The sequence below is a fragment of the Mauremys mutica genome, chromosome 8 (assembly GCF_020497125.1).
Source record: "Mauremys mutica isolate MM-2020 ecotype Southern chromosome 8, ASM2049712v1, whole genome shotgun sequence".
In the NCBI taxonomy this organism is placed as follows: Eukaryota; Metazoa; Chordata; order Testudines; family Geoemydidae; genus Mauremys; species Mauremys mutica.
The window spans coordinates 20,709,650-20,733,276 of record NC_059079.1 but is presented as its reverse complement, the minus strand read 5'-3'; the positions used below and the strand labels follow the sequence as shown (position 1 = coordinate 20,733,276).

Sequence of the window (23,627 nt, the reverse complement as noted above, 5' to 3'; positions counted from 1 at the left end):
GTGATCAACTTCATAAGGCTTTGATCTTCAAGCATGGGCTCCCACTATCCAGATATGCCAAAGCTGCAATCTTGGGACCAATGCCCAGGACAGCCATATCAAAATGCAAACGTTTTGGGCTTTGTTGCTGTGATCAGCACCACCTGGGATCCCTGAAAGGTCCCCTCTGAGTTGGATCCCCCTACTTCAGTTTTCATGGTTGTTGCCTTCTTAAGTCCAGGCAGGCTGGTGGTTTCTTGAACTGGGACCCAGGTCAACAGCTCCAGACCTTTGGTCCAGGCTATCCAAGGTCCCTGCAACACACAGGATCTCACCTCATGAGTCCTGGTAAGGGGTCAGCAGGGTGGAACCCATGCCAAGACGTCAGCCTCTGTGGCCAGCTCTCTGTGCTCGTCCCTTGGCTCCAGCAGGCCCGTAGCAGATCATCATCATGGGGATCTTGGTTGTCACATAGTATTCCATGAGGCAAATGGTGTCAGTCATTGCCTCAGGTTGATGCTATAGGATCCAGTCTTTTCCCTCGGGGGAGGGTTTGGAGAGGGGGAGTATCTGGGTGAACTGTTTGAGTAAAATTATCTCTACCACCTGGGCTCATGTCTTCATCTAGGTCTGAGCCATCTCCAACACAAATCTCATAGCTTTTGGGCAACTGGAGGGAGCCATGCTCTCAGAGGGTACTACTCCTCCAGGAAATGTCAGAACACCTCTTCTGAGACATCAAGAGCATTGTGGATGGCCACTCTGACATGTGCACAATCTCAGGCAGTAAAAGGGTCTAAAGTATATAAGCCATTTGCATGCTCCAATTTAAGTACAGGGCAAGCAAATCTGCCTGCTGTTCAAGGGGCCGAGCTGCTGTGACTACCTGTTCAAAGATTTTGAGGAACACATTGGTGTCACTATTAGGCCCTATCTTTGTTCCTGACAGGAACAGAGTCTGCCACTGGGTCTAGGCCTGCTGGTACCACTGTAGTGGCTGGCTGTATACGGGTGACCAATTGTTGTACCAGCTGCTGCTGTTGGGCTGCTAGATCGCAGGATTAACTGCTCCTGCTGGTTGGCCATTTGCAGGAAGAGTTGCTGTTGAGCATTCTGCTCAGCCATTCACTTCAGCAGCTAATCCATATGCATCCAGCTACAGGGGCTAGTGGCATTTGTTTAGGGTCCCTCCTTTTTTAAGGTCTGACCAGCTCCCTTCCACAGGAAGAAGGTCGTTGCCTGCATTCTTAATCAATCCATATAGCATGGCGAGAGCAGCACCCCCCTGGGGACCTTCTAGGCACCGTAACACAGCCGTAGGTCTTCGGGGAGGGGAGATCTCCACCTCCGTGTCCACTGTCACAGGGCTTCAGCCCACCAGCTAATTGTCCTTTCTGTCTTATACCCCTTGGGGCATGCCGGGGTGGGGGGGGGAGAAGGAAAGCACTCAGACACCAAAAGTGCTCAAACAAAAAGAAAGCCCAACTCAATACTGGGCATCCCCCAGACTTCCAGTGGGCACCTCATCCTTCCCTTCAGACTTATCTCCCACAGTCTCTTACTTGTGTGCTGCTCACTCCTGGGGTCTAACTGCTCCTCTCCAGCGACTGCCCCATCTAGCAGGCCTGTCCTGCTACAGCTCTGCAGGCAAAGCTCCTTCAGGTGGAGCTCTGTCCCTCCTTCCTGATCAACCAGCCCCAAACAGAGAGAGCCTGGCTCATTTTATTCCCCCTCCAGGCGTGGCACTGGCTAAAGGTATAGCAGGGTGGGGCCTGATGAGACCATAAGCTCTCCTTTAGCTCTTTTTCTGCTGGTGTGGGGCATCTGCCCCACCACACAGGGTGAGAAAAATGTGTTTCAGTGGACACTTCTAAGACTATGAAAAAGTTGCCAGTGCAAATCTTGGTGCTGTAAAGTATAGGACTGTCTGTGCTACAACCAATCCATGTTCCCAAGCCCTCTACATGAACAGGGCTTCACCCACTTTCATGCTCTGCACTGGTCCTGGTGGTCAACTTAACTCCACTAAGAAGATTTGCTTTTTTCTCTATTTATACCTAACAGCTGGCATTGCCAAGCTTAACGTTTTAAACAAATTTTTGAAGGAACTGTGTAAGGCACTTATTTCTGTTAATATTTATGGAGTGAGAAATCTAACCTGTGCCTAGAAGTAGAAGGAGTTCTCCTCCTTCTTGATCGTGATCTTGATCTTGAATGCCTTCGTTTTTCATCTTTTTTATCTGAAATTAAGAAGGGGAAACATTAGTACAAGGACAAAAGTGGTATCTATCTTTAGGGAGACCCATAAAAGGAAAGGGTGTGTTTGCACCCTCTTCAGATATCATAAAGAAGCAAAAGAAAGCCTGAAAAGTTGTTTTTTGGTGATGGTAATTTTTTTGTTTTGTTTTAAACATCAGAAATTCAAGTCTGGTTTAGCCTGTTCTTGGAAGATGCTATGGAGAACTGGAAGACTATGACATAACATGAAACTTGATTTAGAGGGGAAGTGATTTTTATTCATACTAGTGAAAACTTTTGTTCACACCTGCTCAACTCAAGCATTTAGCTGTGGAAAGAAAAAACTTGTTATGTTAAAGTTTCCATATTCCCACCCCTTCATATAAGAAGGGCTGACAAACCCAACTCACTGCTTTGGATCCTTAAAAGAGAGAGTCCTAGAACAGAAATCAAGATGACTAGAGTTAACATTTCTGATCAATGGAGCTTCTCTGAAGTTCCCTTCTCTCCCAAAATACATTTAAAGCATTCAGACTTCTTTAACCATCATGAAGCAACAAATGAAAAAATCAGAATTTGAAAGTGAAAGTGAATTGGCCCAACTCTCCCCGAAACAGAATTTTTATCCCAAATTATGACAAAAATGGCCTCCTCTCCTTTTTTGCTACTTTCTAATCTGGTCACATAAACACTAGCAATCACTGAGAATAGCACACTTTACTGACAACCAAGTGATCTGACCATCTGATATTTTCAATAAAAAACTTGAAGCAGAGGTAGCTATAGCAACTTTTCTAGAATTCATTTTGAGGGTGATTTAGGCATTTCATCATCTTCAATTAAATGCACTTTGATAAATGATGTGTCTCGTTCACTAATTCATTCTCCAGAGCACTCTTCCAGAATTTACATAACATAGAATAATAATTGTGGTCGAACTGAGCTTCAGGAGAATCATTCAGCCACTTTGAAGGATCTTCTGCAGTAAGTGAGACACTTTGCAATTAAAAATAAACCCATACATAAGGAAGTATGAAAACTGTGTTTTACAGTGTATAAGCCCTTTTTAGAGGCTACACTGCCAAAAATTGTGTTTAACCAAATATTTTAAAGTAGTTCAATTACCTGGCTCTATGGCTGCAGAAATCAGTGATTGTGCTTCTCTTACTCTTTTCATAGCTTCCTCTATTTCTTTACTGGAGGTATCCGATTTCAGACTTGGTGAGACAAGACCAGCAGCTACATGGTTCAACCTGGAACAAGCCATTAAGTGAAGTGAAAATGAAATTTCAAATTCAAAACAATTTAGCAAGCTCCACAATGCTGCTCTGTGCTGGAAGCGGTGATACAGGGTACCAGAACATGGGACAACTTACATCCTCTTACTCCCTTGGCCCAGTGTACCACTGTTCAGCCCATAAGTAGTAAGGGGTCCATTTATCGTCTTGTATAGATACCTGTTGCCAATGTTACCTCTCAAATATTTTTGAAAAGGCAGAAATTTTTATTCTGATCAGCTAAAATGGTACATCCTTAGAGAAAAAGTAAACTAATTCAGATTGATTTGACCTCTAGAACACAGGATTCCATTTTAACTTCTTGTTTTTAGAAGTCAACTTGTTCCAGTGCAAGGTGTACACTAACAGACTTGCTCGTAGCTAATGGTTTAAAAGGATTAAAGTGAGTGCACCGCAAGTTTCTTTATATAAAGGGCATGAAGTAATGAAAAAAAGTTAATTCCTCTTGCCCCCAAATTAGGAGAGAAAGTCTTTGATGCCTAGGGTGAACCATCTTTCCCCCCTCCCCTCACCCCAGGTGGTTTCCACAGGAAGCCAGTTTCCTCCGGTCTTTATTTGGCCAGGTGTGGGAAATGCATCAGTATTGAGTGACATGAGACATTACCCTCAAGATTAAGTGCACGCCAACATAAATAAGTACTGAAAGCTATCACTTCCACTTACTTTGGATCCACTGTGCTCATAAGCTTTAGTAGCTGATCTGCCGCAAGAGACTGTGAAGAGACATTTTAAAACATGTTGAAAAACATTAAATTTGCTTTAACACATTAACAGGTTAACCACCATGCCTGAATACACATGGAATATAGCTAAAAAACCAAAAGCACGAAGTGCTTACAGTTGAGAAATACTAAAGGGTTAATCAGCCAAAGTGCCTGCATTGTTTTTAATCCTTGTTTTTGTGAAATCTGTTGACTGCCCGCCCCATCCCAGAAGGTGAACTGTTTTTCACTCAGGAGCGTGTGAATCTAAATGCTCTCCTTTTAATATATGCCAGTCAATAGCATCTTTCCTGAAAAGGAATAAGGCACTTTCTTTTTTGACAATTCGTAGTGTTTACAATTTATCTCCTAATTGTCTTAGGTAGAGGGCTCACCCACCCACCTGTCCATTCAGCGTGCCTATTTTTACATTTTCAGTACAATACTCACAATCCTTCAAGCAGGAGCACTAACCAAGTGTCTTTTTTCCTATAGATTTTCTCTAACCCACCCATAAATTTCAATTTTCCTGCTCTTAAGAATATCCAGAAGATACTACAGTCAAACCTGTACATAAGGCCACTTGCTACCTACTATCACAGCCAGCAAATCTCCTCCATAACAACTCACTATTTCGTAGGTGGCCTCTTGCAGAACTATCCAACTTGTGTTGTAATCAACCTGCTAAGCAGCCAGAAATGACAGCTACTTAAAAATGAAAGATTCTTCCAGGGTCTAGTTAAATTGTTTAAATTTTTCATGTTAAATTGCTTGTTTTAGTTATAAGACAAAGTGCCTAGCCAATGCATAAGAGAAGCTTGTCGAAATGGTATGTTTCTTATGCTGCATTAAAAAGACACTTGCTATAATAGCCAAGAAATGCGGAGTCTGCATGATCACCATTACTTAAGTGGTTCATGTACTAATAGATTATTGTAACTATTTCACTCTGATTTAAGACAATAGTGTCTAAGAAATCCTATGGTGTATTATAAAAAAAACTAAGATGGAGAGATTATTTCTAAATCTATGGATTTAAAAAGCTGTCTTTAATCTTTGCTCGGGATGTTTAGCACTCAACATGTTTGTAGTGGTCTATCAACTCAATGCTTTTTTCAAACTATATTTTACATATGATTTTAGCATCTGAACTCTCAAAATATGATAGAGTTGTATATATGACCTTACTATGGGGGGAATTCTGTGCCACTGTGCAATGCAAAATTTTGCAGAAATTAATGCTGTGTGCGCATAATTTCTTTTCCCCCACAGAAATGGGCTGTAGTCCTGCTGGCCACCACTAAGGGTCGCTGGACCCAGCGGAGCCCACCTTGCACATACAAAACAAGCCTGAGGGGAAGGTGAGAGAGCTAGAGGGTTCCTGGCAGTTGCAGTTCCCTGCATGCCCTGAGGGAAGGAGAGGACAGAGCGCAGGAAACGCCACAGAAGCCTGAGACTGAGTTTCAAGCTGTTTCTTCCTCTGGATCCTTGGGCTCTAGGAGGGTGGATGTCTGGGCTGGAGGGGCAGTTATCCGGGTTGGGGGGAAGAGGGGCTGGGCTCTGGGAGGGCAAAGAAAACAGGAATTAGGTTGTCACAGTAGTTTCTTTAACATTCTACTCCTGGGGGGAACTTTTGTGTGTCTGTATTGTTACAGACATTCTTGCTGACAGATATTTTGAAATAAATTACCAAAATAATTGAAAATGACATTATAAAGTGTTGTTTTGACAAATAAAATTTGAAGCATTTTAAAATATTTTGTGCTGAATGTTTAATTTTTTGGCACAGAATTCCCCCAGGAGTCTGACCACTTGAACGCTGGTGTTCCAAGTCTTCAATTGGAATCAACCACTGGGGTTTAGAGACAGTAATTCTTTAGTATACATTATCTCAAGTGGCAGGATTAAATTAGAAAAGAAGCAAGATTGCAAAAGGATTTTTAAGGTGTACTACCACACTGCTAGGTCCATAAACAAATGCACTATATCATATGAAAATAGATGGGATTAATTTCTACAAATCACTGGACCTTAAAACTATGCCAAATGCTGGTCCCTGGCTATAGTAGTATTCTTTTTAGTACTGGTTCAGGAATAAATATAGCAAGTCCTGGACCTTCAATCAGTCAGTTAATATACTGGTGGATCACAATCTACTGATCACAGTCTAAAAGTCTGCCAGAGATGGGAAAAGAATAAAAAGTCACGTATATACCTGAGAGTTTAAGTTTGCTCCAGGAAGCCCAAGAGCAGCTAGGGCAGGATCAAGAGCAGGAGCTCCCAAAGCAGCTAAAGGAACAGCACCAATCTATAACACAGATGATAATTAAAAAACAGGCATTGGCACAGTACAATCCCTTTAACACTACCACATCACCTCCTAAATTAAACCCAATCTAGCAAACATGTACATTAATATGCCCTTTAGCAAAAAATGCCAGTAAGAGCACTTCGCCTCTCTTACTTGTGTATTTGCAAACTGAAGCACATAAAAGTTTATACTACAGGAATTCTAGAGGGTGAGGAAGATTCCATCCCACCTACCCCTGGCCCAAGGGAGTGAGAGGCAACCAACCAACTAAAAAGACTTTCCCACTATATTCCACACAAACAACTTAAAAGGACATTCTTTTCCAAAGAAAAGAAAAGAAAAAAGTGACTAAAAATATCACTGTATGGTTCTGTGTTTATTGCCTCATTTTCTATAGCAAGTATGCTCAGATTACAATTAAAAAGGCAATTTTAACAGCCAGACTACAAACTCTACCTGGATTCTTTCTGTCCCTTTCATCATGCCTAATAAGAGGTTCTGAAGGTGATATTATACCTTCAGTAATACCTGTGCAAACTGACTGATCAGATGTAAGCCATTAGAATTTAGTAAACAACTGCAGATGCTGCAAAGGAAGGAACAGAATCCATCTCACTATTTTAGTTGCAGTGGGTCTGCAATGCTAACCAAAGTAAAAGGCAGTTTTTAAAATATACAACCCCTCCCCCGCATTTTTCTCACTGAAGTGAGCAATTATGACTCAATACACACAGAAAACAGATTTGCACAGTAAGTATGTATCTCCCCTCCCCCTTTAAAGGCATACAAGGATACTCAAACAGAGTCTATGAAAACAATAATGGAATTCTGAAACATGCCTACTGAAGTTATATACCCAACTCCCACTGAATGTGAATGGAAGCTGGGCACCTAACTCCTTTAGATGCTTTTGAAAATCCATACCAGCCATTATAGTTTCTGAAAAAGCCTAAATAGTCATACAAGAAAATCTATTAAATAAATTCCAAAGTAAAGCGCATTTCAGATTGGCACAATTAAAGTTAAGGATCTGTGTACAATATACACATTTTCAAGAATGTACACAAACCATTTTAAGAGAAACTAACCCTTCAAACAATAACTGTATTTAAAGCCAGTTCTGGACCAAGTTATTTAACGCTTTTAATATAAAGAGATAGAACTGAGAACTTGCCCCAACAGAATAAGATAAGATCTTCTGAATAATTCAATCCCGTGGTTAGGAGTCATTAAAGAAATTATACAGGCTACCAGAAGCACTAATTAAATTTCTGAGCATGCTTGTAAAAACCCCGTCTCCCCACTAACAACCTACAACTGTTATACCATGCAGTTCATGGCACATGATTGATTTGCAGTGTGGTTACACTGTTTAACTAAATCACTACAATGATCAATACACAGTCAAATCTCTTCTTGCCATCCAATCCCATTTGCCCAAGTGCATTAATATAGCAAATGAAGGTGTAGCAAAATATGGACAGTATTTCTTTCACTCCAAGCAAATGAAAACCTACCTGAGAAAGTGGGTTGGGAGTAGGCAGGAGACCACCTCCAGGCAGCAGACCTGCCACAGCATTAGCTGGTGCCAAAAGAGATAAAGCCTTAGTCTCATCAGGAATAATTCCTGCAGAGAAACAGCCTTGCATTAGAATATATTCTCTCTCAAGGTCAGAAAACACACAAATACACCCAGAAAATGTCTCCCTGATACACCACCTGAGTTTGTTGAAAGTACTTATGTTGGCTAAAATATAAAGCTTGATTTCTATTAATATTTATCATTAAATTTTATGTCAGAATGAAACTTCAATGTGTGAAAATTTGACTGTTCCTTTTTCTCTACAAATGGTTAAGTTTCTAGCGTAAAAAATAGCACAATACACACTACTTTTTTGTTAACACTGCCAAGATTTCATCACCTGTACTCGATTTTTAAGTCATGAACCAAACGTAAGCAAGCACAGTCGGTTCTCCAGGGGTGTGCTCTCAACTTTCAAAAGCTGTTTTATGAACAACGACTCGTGTCGGCTGCTTCACTATAAAGCACACAGAAAAATCAAGATACACAAGACAAAAAAAGTTTGATTTAGGGGTTAATAATATGGTACAGTTCACTATGATTTTTTACACCTACCATACAAATTTTGTAAAAAATTAAGAGAAGGTAAGGAAATATTTTGTTGAATAAAGCGTAGGGCTTTTGCTGACTCAAATGAATATGAAAGTGTCTGTAGATCTCCAAATACACGCTCTGTGTGTATATACAATATATTGTGGCACATTCCTTACCTGTCCAGTAAAATGCGTATGTTCCGTTATGTGCCATGCTTACTGTACCAAGAATGCTGCAACATATTGCCATTTCAGAAAAAACTTCTGGCCCAAACTCTTGTAGCCAACTAAGACAAGTGTGGCTGATTTTACTGCCTATTCTGCACACAGAACAATCTTATTAAGGGTCCTACTATGAAACAAATATGTATGTAGGTAATTTTTATTCTATCCAACAGCAAAAGCCCTATACAGATGGATTAATCTGTTAATGTGCCCAAGCCCCCAAAATGAGAGTTCAATAATACAATTTTACTATATATTTGCAAATACCAGTAGTGTTTATGTAATACATATTGAGAAACTGCATCTCATCATAAAACATACAATATGTACAGGGCACTTAAGAGAAACTGGATAAGCTGCAGAAGAAAACTGTTGGGTGGTATTTTCAGCAGGGCCTGGTATATAGTTCAGGCTGAACCAGGGAAAAGAACTGTAAAACACAACAACAAAAAAGAAAAACCACTGTTAAATAAAGGTAATGGTTCCTTCCACCTATACTGAGAAGTGCCGATAATATAAACAAATGTATAATACACAGCACTGTTATCTTGCTTGTGTCATTGAGCGGTCATCAATTTAGATACCAAAAGTTATGGAGGGAGAGGGGGGAAAAGGTCATTTAGATATAGGGCATTAATGCATCAATATATTAACATACCTATAGAGATTAGGGGTAATTTTGCATGCAAAATTATGTCTCAGAGGATATTATAAATTATATCTACACATTTCAAATTAGTGCAAATACAACATTTCTGGCATCTAAATACAACTCCTCTGACTTGAGACACCTCATAGAAGATCTGCATCCATTAAAAAAAAAGTCATGCATCTGATCCTCTTTTTTTTTTTTTTTTAAAGTATTTAGAAATAAATAAAACTACAATTTAAAAAAAAAGCAATGAGGCCCCTCACCAGTTAATTTTCATGCGGCAAAGTTTTTTTTTACTGCTGCTTTGTTAGAACCAAGAAATACTGCTTGAATGTGTAGAAATGAAAGAAAAAGAAACAGACAAAAGAAACAAACATTAACCAAAGAACCTACATAACCCCCCAACCATCTTTAATATTACCATTCCTTCCAAATCTAGGAATATCACAGTGAAAATTAAAATTAATACTATGCCTTACCGTAGACTTTGTGTATAGGTCTAACACACAAAGCAACAGCCAACACCAAAAATGTCAGTAAAAGCTAAAACTGGACTCTGATTGTGATATAGGGGACTATTATCTGTGCAGTGTAATAATTAACATTTACTTTAGTGATGAACAACATTAATACAGAATATCACAATAGAAAGTATAAAGAATTGGGCTCCAGTTCAGCAGACTACTTAAGCATGTGCCTAGCTTTAAGCACTGAGTAGTCTTGCTGATTTCAAGTACCTTCCTGTACTGTGCTTAAGTACCTTGTTGAATTGGGGCCTTACTGATAAATATTAAGAGAAAACTGTGTATTCCAAGAAGAAAACCAACATTTTACAAAAAATAACGGACTTAAATTTAACTTGAAAACAGCAGACTGTACTGTGATATGCCATATCATGTCCAGAATTCTGAATCTCTAGAACTACACACAAGATGCTGCTCATCCCACAAGAAACTCCTTGTTCAAAATAGGCCCACTAAAATGGTAGTATTTGTTTAACTTGTAACATATCTTTAGCACATTCTGAAATGAAACTATTGGGCAGATTTCTCTAAATGCCAAGATTATCCACCATCAAGCAAATCAGTCAGTCATACTGACAAAGAGAATCCTATTACCCATCGTAATTCAAATGCTGAGTTTAAAGTTCTTAAACAAGGGCCTATGAAATATTTAGATGCTACTGACAAAGATACTGTTATTATAGCATGCTTTAATTATGTATAAATAAGAATAAAGAAGAAATTCCTTAAGATACATTTTTACCCAGATTAGTGTAAACAAAAGCAACTACTTAGAAAGTGTTCTGTATTCTGAAAAATGACTCAATTACAGATCATGCTACAAATTTTAAAGTAATTAAGTCTTAAATTTTTAATTTCTTTTAAAATTTCTCTTTTAACAAGAACCTATGACTGCTCACCAGCCCTGGAAGACAGCTGATAGAATTAAATTGCCTTGTCAAAAGTCTGAACAACATAGGCCTTATTTTAAATTTGATACTGTAATAGGACTTAATCCACAGAGATTTTACTCTATTTCAAAAGGATTTTAAGTAAAAAATTTAAGAGTAAACCAATAATCAGTATATTTGAAATAAATTGCTTCTAAAGCCTAGTAAAGTTTAATGAGACATCTGTAATAAGTGTGGTCTTCTCAGAATATTGTTTTAAAACAAGTTCCAAAAAACCTGCTCACTGTCTTTCAAATTACTGTAACACCCTAAAATGTAAAAAAAGAAGAGAAAATGTAGTTAACAAGTGGTTACACCAGGAAAACACTTGGGGACTTGAGTGCTTGCTGGCCTTTAGTTAATGTCTAGAATCCCCTGTAGCTGCAGAGGACCCACTGTGTTTCAGTCATCTGGAAGGGCTTTGCATTTGCCTTCTCCACTACAAAAATCACACACACAAATAACAGAGAGAAGAGTTTATTATTCAGTGAAATTCTATAAAATATAGCAAGCCTGAACAAGAAAACTTGGAATAAAATTTAATACCCAGTGCCCATTTGGCACCTCTTGGAAGATCTCACTTTCATCTTAAAGCATAATCATTCAAACCCTTGGTATACTGGAATTTACAGGGAGGGTGAATTTTTTTTCCAGAGAAGTTGTCAACTAAACAAAGTATCAAGGACATTGCAAAATAACTGCTAATCCACTCCCCCATTCACTCTCAAAGAGGGAGAAAAAACTTGCATGAGGAGATTATATAAAAATACATATCCTGAATAATTAATCTTTAAGGCAATGTTTCTTATGCATACAAGTCAGGATTTTTAAGTCTGGTTAGAAACATGTCTTAGGAACTCTGATGAATTAAGAGCATAATTTTCATATAATTCTGCTTAAAAATATTCACACCTTAAATGTAAGATTTTCTTATATAAAAGATTAACAGGAAGACTTCCAGCTTTCATCGTGTGTCAATAAAAAACAAAAATTTGCTTTAATGAAAGACCTAATGACAGTGTACCAAGGGTTTCAAAACGTTAATATCTTAGATATTTTACAGGTTACTAAACCTCACTCTATTGAACTATACTGGGGTAGACTACCATTTTACGATGGCTTCATAGGTCATTAAACAAGTCACAAACCTTCTGCATATGGTACGACTATCAACGCTCTGTCAACGAACACAGTGTTTGTCAGATGCTGGGCCACAACTGCTGAGTCAGGATCATGGAACTTTACAAAACAGACCCGTGATGAAACAGGCAAAGGAGAATCACTAAAAAAAAATAATAATAATAAAGTATTAGATAAAGATTAACAACAACAACAAAAAATCAGACAAATTCATTAAAAACAATTAAACATTTGCAATCTGTTCACTGTATTAAGTCTAAAGACTATGTATTTGAATATAAAGCACAATATTTAAAGAAGTGTTGCAGTTTGGTTTCAATTTTGTACCAGTTCTTACTATTAACCTTTCCTTATCAATCATCATTGTTAATGACATGTACATAAGAATTAAATAATACTGAATGAAGTTGCTTTGCTGGATCACCAGAGATCTAACTACAGGACTGGAAATTACTTTTATTCCCCCATTTACAACAGATAAATAAATGCTAATTCTACCACACACAATCATCTCTAAATTAGCGAGTTATCTGAATACAAACCAGTAAGTATGATTCAGGAGAGTGATCCAGTGGGTAAGGGGGAGGGATAGCTCAGTGGTTTGAGCATTGGCCTGCTAAACCCAGGGTTGTGAGCTCAATCCTTGAGCAGGGCCATTTAGGGATCTGGGGCAAAAAACAAAAACAAAAAAACAACTGTCAGGGACAGTATTTGGTCCTGCTAGTGAAGGCAGGGGCCTGGACTCAATGACCTTTCAAGGTCCCTTCCAGTTCTCTGAGATAGGTATGTCTCCATATATATATATATTATATATATATATATATATATATATATAATTAAGATGTGAAGTGGTGGGGTGGGTGGGTGGGATTTCCTCAGGAAAAATACAGAAAGAAGGTATATGCCCCCACAGAAATTCCAAACACAGCAATTTCTACACCCTCTGCTTTTGGTCCAAAATTTGAATACTAATAATTTTTGAAGTTATATTAAGCACAGGGTAATGATTAAAATAGCACCTTCATTTAGCTATAATTAGAATTTGGAACAACACAGAACCTGCAATAGAATAAACAGAAAGTCATGAAATTAAGGTGGAACGCAATGGGTTTTAAATCTCACCAATTGCATCATCAAGAGTTTTTGAACTCTTATGTGGTGAACTTGAAGGAGATTAGAATGTTCCTTATAGGGCAGATCCAGATCTATGTCTATGCCACAGTTCAGCTGCAGCAACTGTTGGTGGAACTGCAATTAGAGCTGAATGAGTACCCAAAGGAAATCCACGTGGGCACCATGTAAAACTGTCTGTTGTGGGATCCGAGGGAGGGTGAAGAACCCTGGAATTTCTGGCAGAGAATGGGAAGATCTTTTCCATTCCTCTGTGATAAGGGGTGAAGAGTTGAAGGTTGTATGGACATCCTGAAGCTGATGGCCCCAAGAGGACGTGTAAAGGTTTGGAATTTGTGTTTTCAGTTACCCTAGTAGGAATGGAGTTTTTCATTTACGCAGAGGAATAAACTACCCAGCCAGTGAGGGAGTCTGAGGCAGCAACCATACTTGCATAGCAGATGAGGTAAGACCCCTATCAAAGTTAGGGACACAATCCCCCACAAATTAAAAATATCTCACAGTTCTGAGCAGTAGAAACACTGTGGCTGGAAAATAGTCTAGCAAATGAAGGTTTTCTTCATTCAGATACCTGCAAACATGGAGCATATTTTACCTGTCCACAATAGATTACTGGCTTCTAATTAGTATCCTGGTGCAATTCAAGGTGTTTGAAATAATCTATAAAGGGTTCATAATTTGGATTTTATGTTTTCAAAACAGGGTGGCTAAAAACTGATATTAATTTTTTTAAACATCTGATCTCTTTATTTAAGAAACCTATTTAAAATTATGATAACTTATGTCAAGGCCTTCATTTACTATAATCTTAAAATCATTTAAATTAAATAAAAAAAATAAGCAGTATCTTTCAAAGTCAAATCACTGGTGCAAGTCACTTGCTAAGCACTAGGAACCAGAATTTGTTGAAGTGCTAAACCCAGCTTCTAACAGCAGTAGCCTCTTCTGCAGGTGGAGAGAGACTATTTTCTTCATTTCAGTTCATTCAACTAGTTCAGTTCAATGACTAGTTCATTTAAAGCTAAGAAACTGATTGTGAGTTGAAAAAGCAGGACAGCTTGTTTTCCCCTTCCATCTACAAATAAAAACTAAGCGTGAGAGAATGAGACCTTTTAGTTCTACAATCTTGAAGGACATGGTGACCAGAAAGAAATCAGTTCAATTTACTAATGAGAGACACTTCCTTTAATAAATCAGTTCGTTCTAAATGCAAAACATGTTGCATTTAAACTTTTTTCTTATGTATCCAGCACACTTAAGCTAGTTTTATTTAATAAAAAAAATTTAGAATGCATTTGTGCATTTTTCCAAATAGAACTCGACAAACCACACGTAAAATGTCAATCTAGTAAATAAGTAATGCATCATTCACCATTTTCTAACATAAAATAAAAGTTAGGAATCTGAATGCATGTATGTTAAGGTATACAACTGCTTAAATGAATGCGTATAGAGTTATCCTTCTGGTTAGCAAAGAGAAGCACCAAATTTAGTATAAAGGCTAAATTTAGTTGCAAGGGAACATGTAATGGTTACTAGCCAATAAGAATCAACTTCTCTTTTGAAAAAAGTACAAATACAAAACAAGATTAAAATAGTTTTAAATAAAAGGTTTCCTGCTTGATGATGTAAACTGAGATTAAAATCAGTGATTTAAAGCAATCTACACTGATCAGAAAGTACTACTACTTATCTTACTTCATTTTTGTCTCACCAACTGAAATCATCCTGAATGCACGATCCCAATCTAACAAAGCAAGGTCTAACCTTCAAGAACTGAGGGTATGTCTACACTACCTGCCATGCTCCCCATAGCTTGGCCTTAAGTACCTGAGGCATAAATAACCTTGACAGAATCTAACAGCAATAATACAATCACAATTCAGTAGGTTTTAAGACAAAGCCATTCAAGAGTTGCTTTTGACCACATTCCTCTTTTAAATAGGTAACCTTTGCGGCCCTACAATACCCCCCCCCTCCCCCCCCCCCCCCCCCCCCCCCGGTCATTTCTTCAGTAGTGTCTGCTATTTTCACTCTAGTTTTGCCATGAAGTGGTTCTGGCACTTTCTTCAGCAGCCTTTACCTTTTCGGTGCACTCAATTTTGATCAGGAACTTACTAAGCTGAAAAATCACAAGAACTGTACCTACTATTATTCCAAACGTAAATTCTGTAATTCTCAATACCGCTGAATCTGTATTCAAACCCAATGACTTAAATTTTAATTTACAAAACTGATGCTGCTTAGTTTAAATAGAATTGGTAGAATTGTATAAAGAAAGCCAATAATTCCTGCTGCAAGAAAATGTAGAATGCTATTGTCAAAGATTTTTAAACCTTTTCCAAAAAGGATTCTTCTATGGAGCCAGAATCTGTTTACACAAATATATCTCCTCTCATCAACCTACCCATTTTACCTGATTCATATCAATAGTTTGATTCCATATATTTGTAAAGTTTTGACATCACACAGGCAATACAAACACTAAAGCTTTGATACCCCGCAATGATTGGATAGCACATGGTAATTTAATGAAATTTTAGTAAATTATTAGATTGGTAGCAGCCAACAGTTAATTTCAAATCAGATTTCTGAAACTCATCTAATGAAGCTAAAATTTTCCCAGCTTGGTCACCACCTCAAGGTACTTTTTTTTTTTTTTTTGGAACATTTGGGTAAACAGTAATGCTTAAAATTAGAGTGAAAAGTATATATTTTTCCTCTAAAACTTTAAAATTGATCTACACTCAACAGTGCAAAAAATTGAAGTTTGGTACAGAAGATCATCCTCAATAAGTGCTTTTTATTAGTAAGGTGAATATGGATTTATTTCAATGTCATATGAGCCTTTTGACAATGGTGTTTTTCACTAAAGTTATAATTGTTCCACTAGGAAAATATGTTGTACATGCCATGTAGCTATTCTAACTGCAAACTCAATTTTAGTTCCCCTATCCCTCTTGTCCATCATTGTAGTATCTAAATACATTTAGCTGCTGAAAGAGAACCAACCAGAAGCCCACAATTCAGAAGCAGGACCCTTTGCAGCAAATTGCCTCAAAAAGATTAAACAGTGTGGCTATTCAGCATATTCCATTAAGGACAGATTGCATAAAAATGGCTTTTTGTGCCATAAAGATAGCAAGGTGTAGTTCTGACAGGATCAGATTTCAGAGGTGAGGACCTGACACAGAATGCTTTGTCCCCAATCCTTTCCACGCTTCATCATGAGGTATCTAGCGTAAGTATTCCCCTCCAAGTAGTAGGTCTAAGATGCCTAGGACAGGCCATTTATGGCTTTGTAAGTCACGTATTTTGCCCAAAAGTGAATTAGCAGATTGTGAAGAGTATGAAACACTGCTAAGATTCTTGCTAGTTTACCCCATCTAAAAGGGGTGGTATGTGTTGGCCCTTAAGTGACTGAGATGACAAGATCTGCATCTGGGAGGAGTGTTCACTAGGCTAGAAATGACAGGTGTTATGCATGGCAGCTGGCACCTAAGAGTGTTCAGGAAAGTCAGTTTTTTTAAAGTACTTCTATCTGCCAACCAATGTCATTTTTCTTATTAGGGCTGAATATAAGCCAGCTAAGTTTTCAACCAGGTCCCTGCTCTTCCAAGTACCAGGAGAGTAGGGTAATAGCTCTGTCAGATTCCAGAGAAAAGGAGACAGAGTTCAACACCAGCATATTAACAATACTGTAATGCTTTTACCACTGTAAGATTCCTTTAACAGTTTATGGTAAATACAAATGCCAAAGTCTACCATGCTCAAGAATATCCTACCTCAGCCATCAAAGACAGAGGGATCAGTGTCAGCCTAAGCTTTTCATTACAAAATTAAGTACAGTCAGAAATACTCTCTACAATACATTGCCTTAGCATTCCCTATACAGTATATTAAATCTGAGAGGGGGTAGGTAGAGTGGGAATATTTTTCCAATGGAATCCTGGTTTTTCAGCTATTTCTGCAGCTACAACATTGCTATGAGGTCCTTGACTACAAGTCTAGTTTTAAAATCCCTGAATTGAAAAACAAAAAGCATACTTTCACAGATACTTATTAACTGCAGGCAATCTCACTAGGTCATAAATTGGATTGCTGTTGCAGTTTGTTCTTCTTACTACTGGATATAGACTAGTTTTCTCAAAGTTTTGTATTGGTATTATGACACTTATTTGACTTCTAAACACAAATATAAATAAGATTACTAGAAAACTTCATAGTCAAATTTTATTAACCAAAGATATGTATTTGTTATAATTTAATATGGTTTATGTTGACTTGGAGAGATCCACTGTGAATTACTAATACCACAAAATGTACTTTGTCTATTTGACAAGCATGACATAGAATGAAATTGACAATTCGTAGCACATCTTACAAAAATAACTGAATCGGTAATGTTGGTTTTAGCCCACGAAAGCTTATGCCCAAATACATTTGTTAGTCTCTAAGGTGCCACAAGGACTCCTCGTTGTTTTTGCTGATACAGACTAACACGGCTACCACTCTGAAACCTGACTCAGTAAGGAAACCTTACCACAGAACTCTAAGATTTGGGTGAGAAATAAGGAGAAACCACTATTTGTATCCGTGAATTATCGTACCCGTGAATTAAATTCTGAATTATACTACTGAAAGTTTTTGAAACAGCAATTAATTGGGTAAGCAAAATACAACTTTTATCCTTAAGCATAAATTATTGTATTTGCTCATACCATTTATAAGCACATTTGTCACAAAGCAGGAAGTGAACCTATTATATACACAAATCCTGATTACTGTGACAAGAAGAAATTAACAGAAATACATTACGAGAGTATTCTTCATGAGGGTGCAATTTTAAGAAGTTAGACATCAAATGCATCAACTCACATTAAAAACTATTATCTTCTAATCCTATGTTTCTCAATGACCGGTCCATGGACTGGTGCCAGTCCCTGAGATTTCCCTGACACAGTTGAGGAAGGCAGCAAGCTGGTGCCTGATATCAAAAAGATTAAGAAACACTATTCTAACTGGTCACAGATTTACACAAAATAAATCTGGGTTCGGAACCCAGTTTCTGAAGAATAGGAATGTCACAAAAGCCACCAGCACAACAAACCTGGATTCTTGATGATGTCTCAGCAGAAGCTATACTGCATAGACAGAAAAATTTATCCTCTCACTCATAAAGATCAGTCTAGAACAGGGGTAGGCAACCTATGGCACAGGTGCCGAAGGCAGCACGTGAAGTGATTTTCAGTGGCACTCACACTGCCTGGGTCCTAGCCACCGGTCCGGGGGGGGCTCTGCATTTTAATTTAATTTTAAATGAAGCTTCTTAAACAATTAAAAACCTTATTTACTTTACAGACAACAATAGTTTAGTTATACATTATAGACTTATAGAAAGAGACCTTCCCAAAATGTTAAAATGTATTACTGGCACGCGAAACCTTAAATCTGAGTGAATAAATGAAGACTCGGCACACCACTTCTGAAAGGTTGCCGACTCCTGGTCTAGAATAAAGTGGAGGCACAGTGATAACAGGGTACATAAGCTTGTATTGGGCCCATGACATACAAGGTTCTGTGGGTAAGGTACATATTGTAACCATTAAATACACTCAATCCCTAAAATAGCCCAGTAGCTCCTTTGCCCTGCCTTCTACTTCTTGAAGATTAAATTTAATGCACGATTTCCTCCCTGTATAAAAATAGTTAATGAATCAAAACTGGGATACATTCAATATACAAAGTTATATTTCCATGCAACAGGAGCTTTAAAAAAAATTTTTTTTTAAATCAGTTTGTCCATTTTGGGGGCAGAGAAGGAGATGGGGAAGAGAAAGAATGGTAAAAAGCCTGAGATCCAGATTTGCCACCCAGGAATTAACTTTCTGCAAACACTTTGCAACAATGAAAGTGAGAAAAATATAAACTTTCCTCGATAGAAATGGTGGACTAAGCCTAAGAAGAAACTCTGTATTCTGTTGTGCCCTCAAAATAATCTTCATTGCAGTATTTCTAGGCAAGGCTATTAGCACCACCTATTATTAAGGTTACCCAAAACTTTCCATTATAGTTAGGCAAGAGTTAAATGAAAAGTTAACAGTGAGAAAGAAATCCAGGTAACTAACAAGCAAAAACAGGGGAAGCCCAAGGACACTGACAACTGTAAACACTTGATAAACTTGTATGGTAAAGTGTCTGCCCAGTAACTCCGCTCTTAGAACAGAACAAACCTTCCCTTCACAGCCCTCTGGATATCTGTAAACACTCACCCCCAACCTACCCCTTTGCTTTAAGATAGTCATGAATAATTGATGTAATCAAAACAGTTTGATGCATAGGTTCTGCTCCTGTCACTGTCATGCTAAGTGCATTCTCTGTCTCTGAAACAATGTTTGTCTCTGTAAGAACAAGATAAATGCAAATGAAGTGATAAGAAAAAAAGTTATAATTGGTCATTGTAACCCCACACCTTTGAAGCTGCTTGTCATTTTTCCCAGTACCATAAATAAACCCCCTTCAGTATTGTCTGTGCCTGCCTGATTCTTGGGGAAAAGAATCTTTTTGCCTAACAATAGAAAGCCTGCTTTCAAATTCTTATAGATTTGCCAAACTTTAATTAGGATGAAATTTTCAATGTCAGGTGTCTTCCTCTGGCTGAACTATTTTTGGAAAACTTCTGCCAAAATGGTTCCGACATTGCTGAGAATTGGGTTAGGGAAGAATACTTTGCTTTCTCCATGTTAAAAAAATTCTGGTGACCTATATGTCCCATCCACCCCTAGTGCTGTTCCACAGAACATGACAAACAGCTACTGCTATCAGTTACTCTGTTGGCTCAAGGAGCAGAGGTTTATGCACTGATCTAAAGGATCCAATTCTGCTGATGCCACGTGCTGGTGTCAATATAGTACCACATGATGGAATTTGTCTTCTGAGCTTGCTTTTTGAAATACCTAGGAAACTACACACAAACAAAATTAAAAGAATGCCAAGGTGACAACCTTAATTCACGTACTAAAAAGTCGAGAAACGTTAGTATTAAGGTTACTTGTGCAACCTTAATTTAGTTTTTTGTGCATTATGATACAATTTTAATTACATGATCACATAGTATTTTTTCCACAGAAGCCCTGCCTCATTCAGTGCATAGTGTGGATCTGCTCTGGGGATTAATCAGGGTTGGAGACAGAATGAGAGGGTTACCCGTAGGACCACTTAACCATGAGATCATCGTTTCTATTTCTGCAACCCCATGCCTCTATCACTACACACCTTCCAGCTTCTGTAATAAATAAAGATGGAGTCCTACAGACAAGAGTTTCCTTTCTCTTGATTCATTCCCAGAGCATATCCTAACTTGAGTGCTTACTTTGCAGTCTTAATAAATATTCTTTCAAAGTCTACTTGTGTACAACGTGAAACTTGAACAGTACATGCCAGAAATGGATTTTAACTATGAAATCAATCTTAAAATGGACAAAGTACTGTTGAAACAGACTTGCAAACTAAACACATTACACACTTCTCCTACTGTAGTGAAGTGCAAATATTTGCTTTTGCAATCTTTCATTTCTTCAATAAGGCGGCAACGTGTCCCCTAGTGATAGTGCTCTGTCCCGGGCACATTTTTATCTACCTCTGACAAAGAGATAAACATTCTGTCTCTAACAATTTGCCAAAACTTGTATAGTTTGTTGTGACAATAATGTACTCTTGAACTGAATTTGGGTGCCTGTGTGAATGAGTGAGGATCAATTAAGAACATATAGGGCCATATACAAAAAACAAGTGAGTAGATGAGCTCACCAGCAGGAAAAGGTGGAGCTTCAGGAGTTATTTCTAGAAGCAACTACTGTCAGGAGCCCTATCCGCAGAAGTAGTAAAAGCATTAGACTGGTATTTGTGAGACCTAAGTTCAATATTCAATACCCAGTTCAACCAGACTCCCTTGGGAAAGTCACTAAATCTACCCTATGCCTTAGGTTCTCATCACTAGAGTGATGGTAACATCCACCTCATACAGGTGTTAAATATAAATATAAAATGTAAAATGACAGGACTTTTTTTTTAAATGATTGTGAGATGCTCAAATACAGCGAACAGGACCATAACACAGCCTAAACACATTTTTCTTGCTAAAGACAGCTAACTCTTTGTTATTTGGTAGAAATGAACTTTTCTGGCACTTAAATATGATTTTCCCACATGTACAAATTTAAAATTCATATTTGATATTATTCAAATAATAAAAACCTGTCACCAACTTTAATGTAATTGTATGCAGTTAGTTTTCTTCTACACTTCAAATTCCAACACAAAATTGCATTAACATGGGGTTCAGATTGCAAATGTCCATTTGAAAATAAACACCAAGACCACAGAAAACTCTGTGTTGGAATATACATACATATCCATCTAAGAGCACTGGAGGATTTTCCTTTTTTTTGGGGGGGGGGGGAGGGGGGAGTGAGAAAGAGGTGACAGGATGAAAGAAGCTTTGTGGTGATTTCCCCCACCCCAGTAACTATTTGAAACTAGGTGAAGAAATTGGTATGTTAGAAACCATCTGAGGGGAGACTAAAACAGGCACAGTCAAATCAAGGTAGTTTGTCACGACTGAAAAAAAACCAAAACGTATCATATAGACATTACATATTATAGTTACAAACCCAAAATTCCATGTGGTGGTGACATCCATGATCTATGTGACATTTATTTTGACCTCACTTATTATATAAGCCACTTATTGAGTAACAAAGGCAACCCTGATTCACAAACAACAAAAAAAGGAGTACAAACAGAAGCTTGCAGTTTTCAGTCATTTAAAAATAGCTTTTCATTCAGTGTTGCACAACAAACAAACAAAAAAATCACCTGTAATAGTTTATAGATTTTCCTTGCATGGATTTGGGATTACCATTTGTGAGTTGGGCAGATTTTGTGCATGTTCTTGTTAACATGCATGTATATCATGAACTGTTTTAAATCTTTCGTAAAAAAATAAAAATTGTTATGAGTTATATTTTCATATAGCTGAGTCCCTTTTAAAAATAACTGTAATCCATTAAAAGTAAATTGGAGGGGTTGAGGAGTTACTCCCAGCAATGCAAAGCACTATTTACTAAAACTATTATTATTATTATTTTGGATGTATGACCATAACTCAATCACTGATTCAAGATTTACTACCCACCTTGCACCTTCTGTGTGTATTGAAGAGAAAAAATCCCAAGTTTGTAAAGAGAAAAGCAAAGCCCCCCCCCGCCCCTTTTTAAATGGCAGCTGTCCAACAGGTGTGCGGTGGTTCTGTATCTGAGGGACAATCCCACCACAGACGGGGGTATCAGTTGGGGGCCCCGGAACAGCCAGCATACAAAATGACGAGCATTTCGCAGTGATAAGGGCACACAGGTTCGGGCCCTCCCCTCACGCGTTGATATCACGCATGCTTTGACAACTATTCCTGGAACATAAACCCAGCCGTGAACTAATCTGGCGCGTTGCTAGTCGAGGAGAAGCCGTGTGTGGGGGCCGACACACACAGCTCTCAAGCGCCCCCGGCACCACGCCGCTAGCTATCCCTTACGGTGACTCGCCTACACAAGCGACAGGGTGAGGCAGGCTTCCTGCGCTGCGGGAGAGGTTAAAGCTTCGGCGGGAAGCCAGGTCCCGCCGCACCGCGAGCCAGGCCCCACGGCCTACGGCTTCACGGCCCAGCGGGTCTCTCAGCAATGGACGGCGAGGAGCGGGGCATGATGGGAAAGAGGCGGGACGTTGCCCAGGAATGGGGGAGGGGAAGCCTGTATGGCGCGGGGGCGGAAGGGGACGAGGGGTGGGGGGAGGGAGCTGGCGGACTCACTCGGGAGGGAAGAGGCGCAGCTCCTCGATCTTGCCCAGGAAACCGAAGAGTGTCCGCATCTGCTCGGAGCTGGCGCTAGGAGAGACGTTGGTGACCTGAATCACGTCGGTGCCGCTGCTTGAAGCCATCGCGCTGCCGCCCACTCCAGTGCTACAAACACATCAGGGAGAGGGAAGAGCGCGTTAGGAACGGGGTAGCTTTTTGTTATGTCCCCTGCTGCTTCCCGTCCGGGCACAAGCACGGGCCCCGCGCACAAAATAACCGTTGTCGGGCAATAACTGCCACCAGCTGCCCGCTCCACCAGCCTGCCCGGGCCGCAGACTAGTATCCCACAATCCTTTACTGCTCTTCTCTACGCAGGCGCGAGCTGCGTACTTCGGTGGTCCTGCGCAGACTCACAAGTCGCCTCTCCCACAGAAGCCCTATTCGCGCATGTGCATTACGTGTACCTCTCCCAAGGACTTGCGGCTCGTGCACATGCGTACTAGTCAACCACGTCTTGCAGGGCTTGCTGCAGCGCCA

General features: G+C 39.0%; 1 protein-coding gene across 7 annotated transcripts in view; it reads right to left on the bottom strand.

Moving 5' to 3' along the window:
- The window catches only part of SRSF11 (serine and arginine rich splicing factor 11), a 33,867-nt gene extending 10,402 nt beyond the window's left edge, over nt 1–23,465 (bottom strand). For 2 of the 7 annotated variants that reach the window (XM_045026892.1, XM_045026893.1), the window contains exons 1-7: nt 23,106–23,465; nt 12,121–12,254; nt 8,045–8,154; nt 6,432–6,524; nt 4,179–4,228; nt 3,343–3,470; nt 2,138–2,219 (exon numbers count right to left, since the gene is read on the bottom strand). In XM_045026892.1, coding sequence (XP_044882827.1) covers nt 2,138–2,219; nt 3,343–3,470; nt 4,179–4,228; nt 6,432–6,524; nt 8,045–8,154; nt 12,121–12,254; nt 23,106–23,233 — 725 coding nt within the window. In that variant the 5' untranslated portion in view covers nt 23,234–23,465. Of the gene's footprint in view, nt 1–2,137; nt 2,220–3,342; nt 3,471–4,178; nt 4,229–6,431; nt 6,525–8,044; nt 8,155–8,449; nt 9,821–12,120; nt 12,255–22,439; nt 22,734–22,832; nt 22,977–23,105 lie in introns of those variants that run through there. The other 5 variants (XM_045026896.1, XM_045026897.1, XM_045026891.1 and 2 more) reach the window with 5 other exon arrangements.
- Between the last annotated feature and the right edge of the window lie 162 nt (nt 23,466–23,627).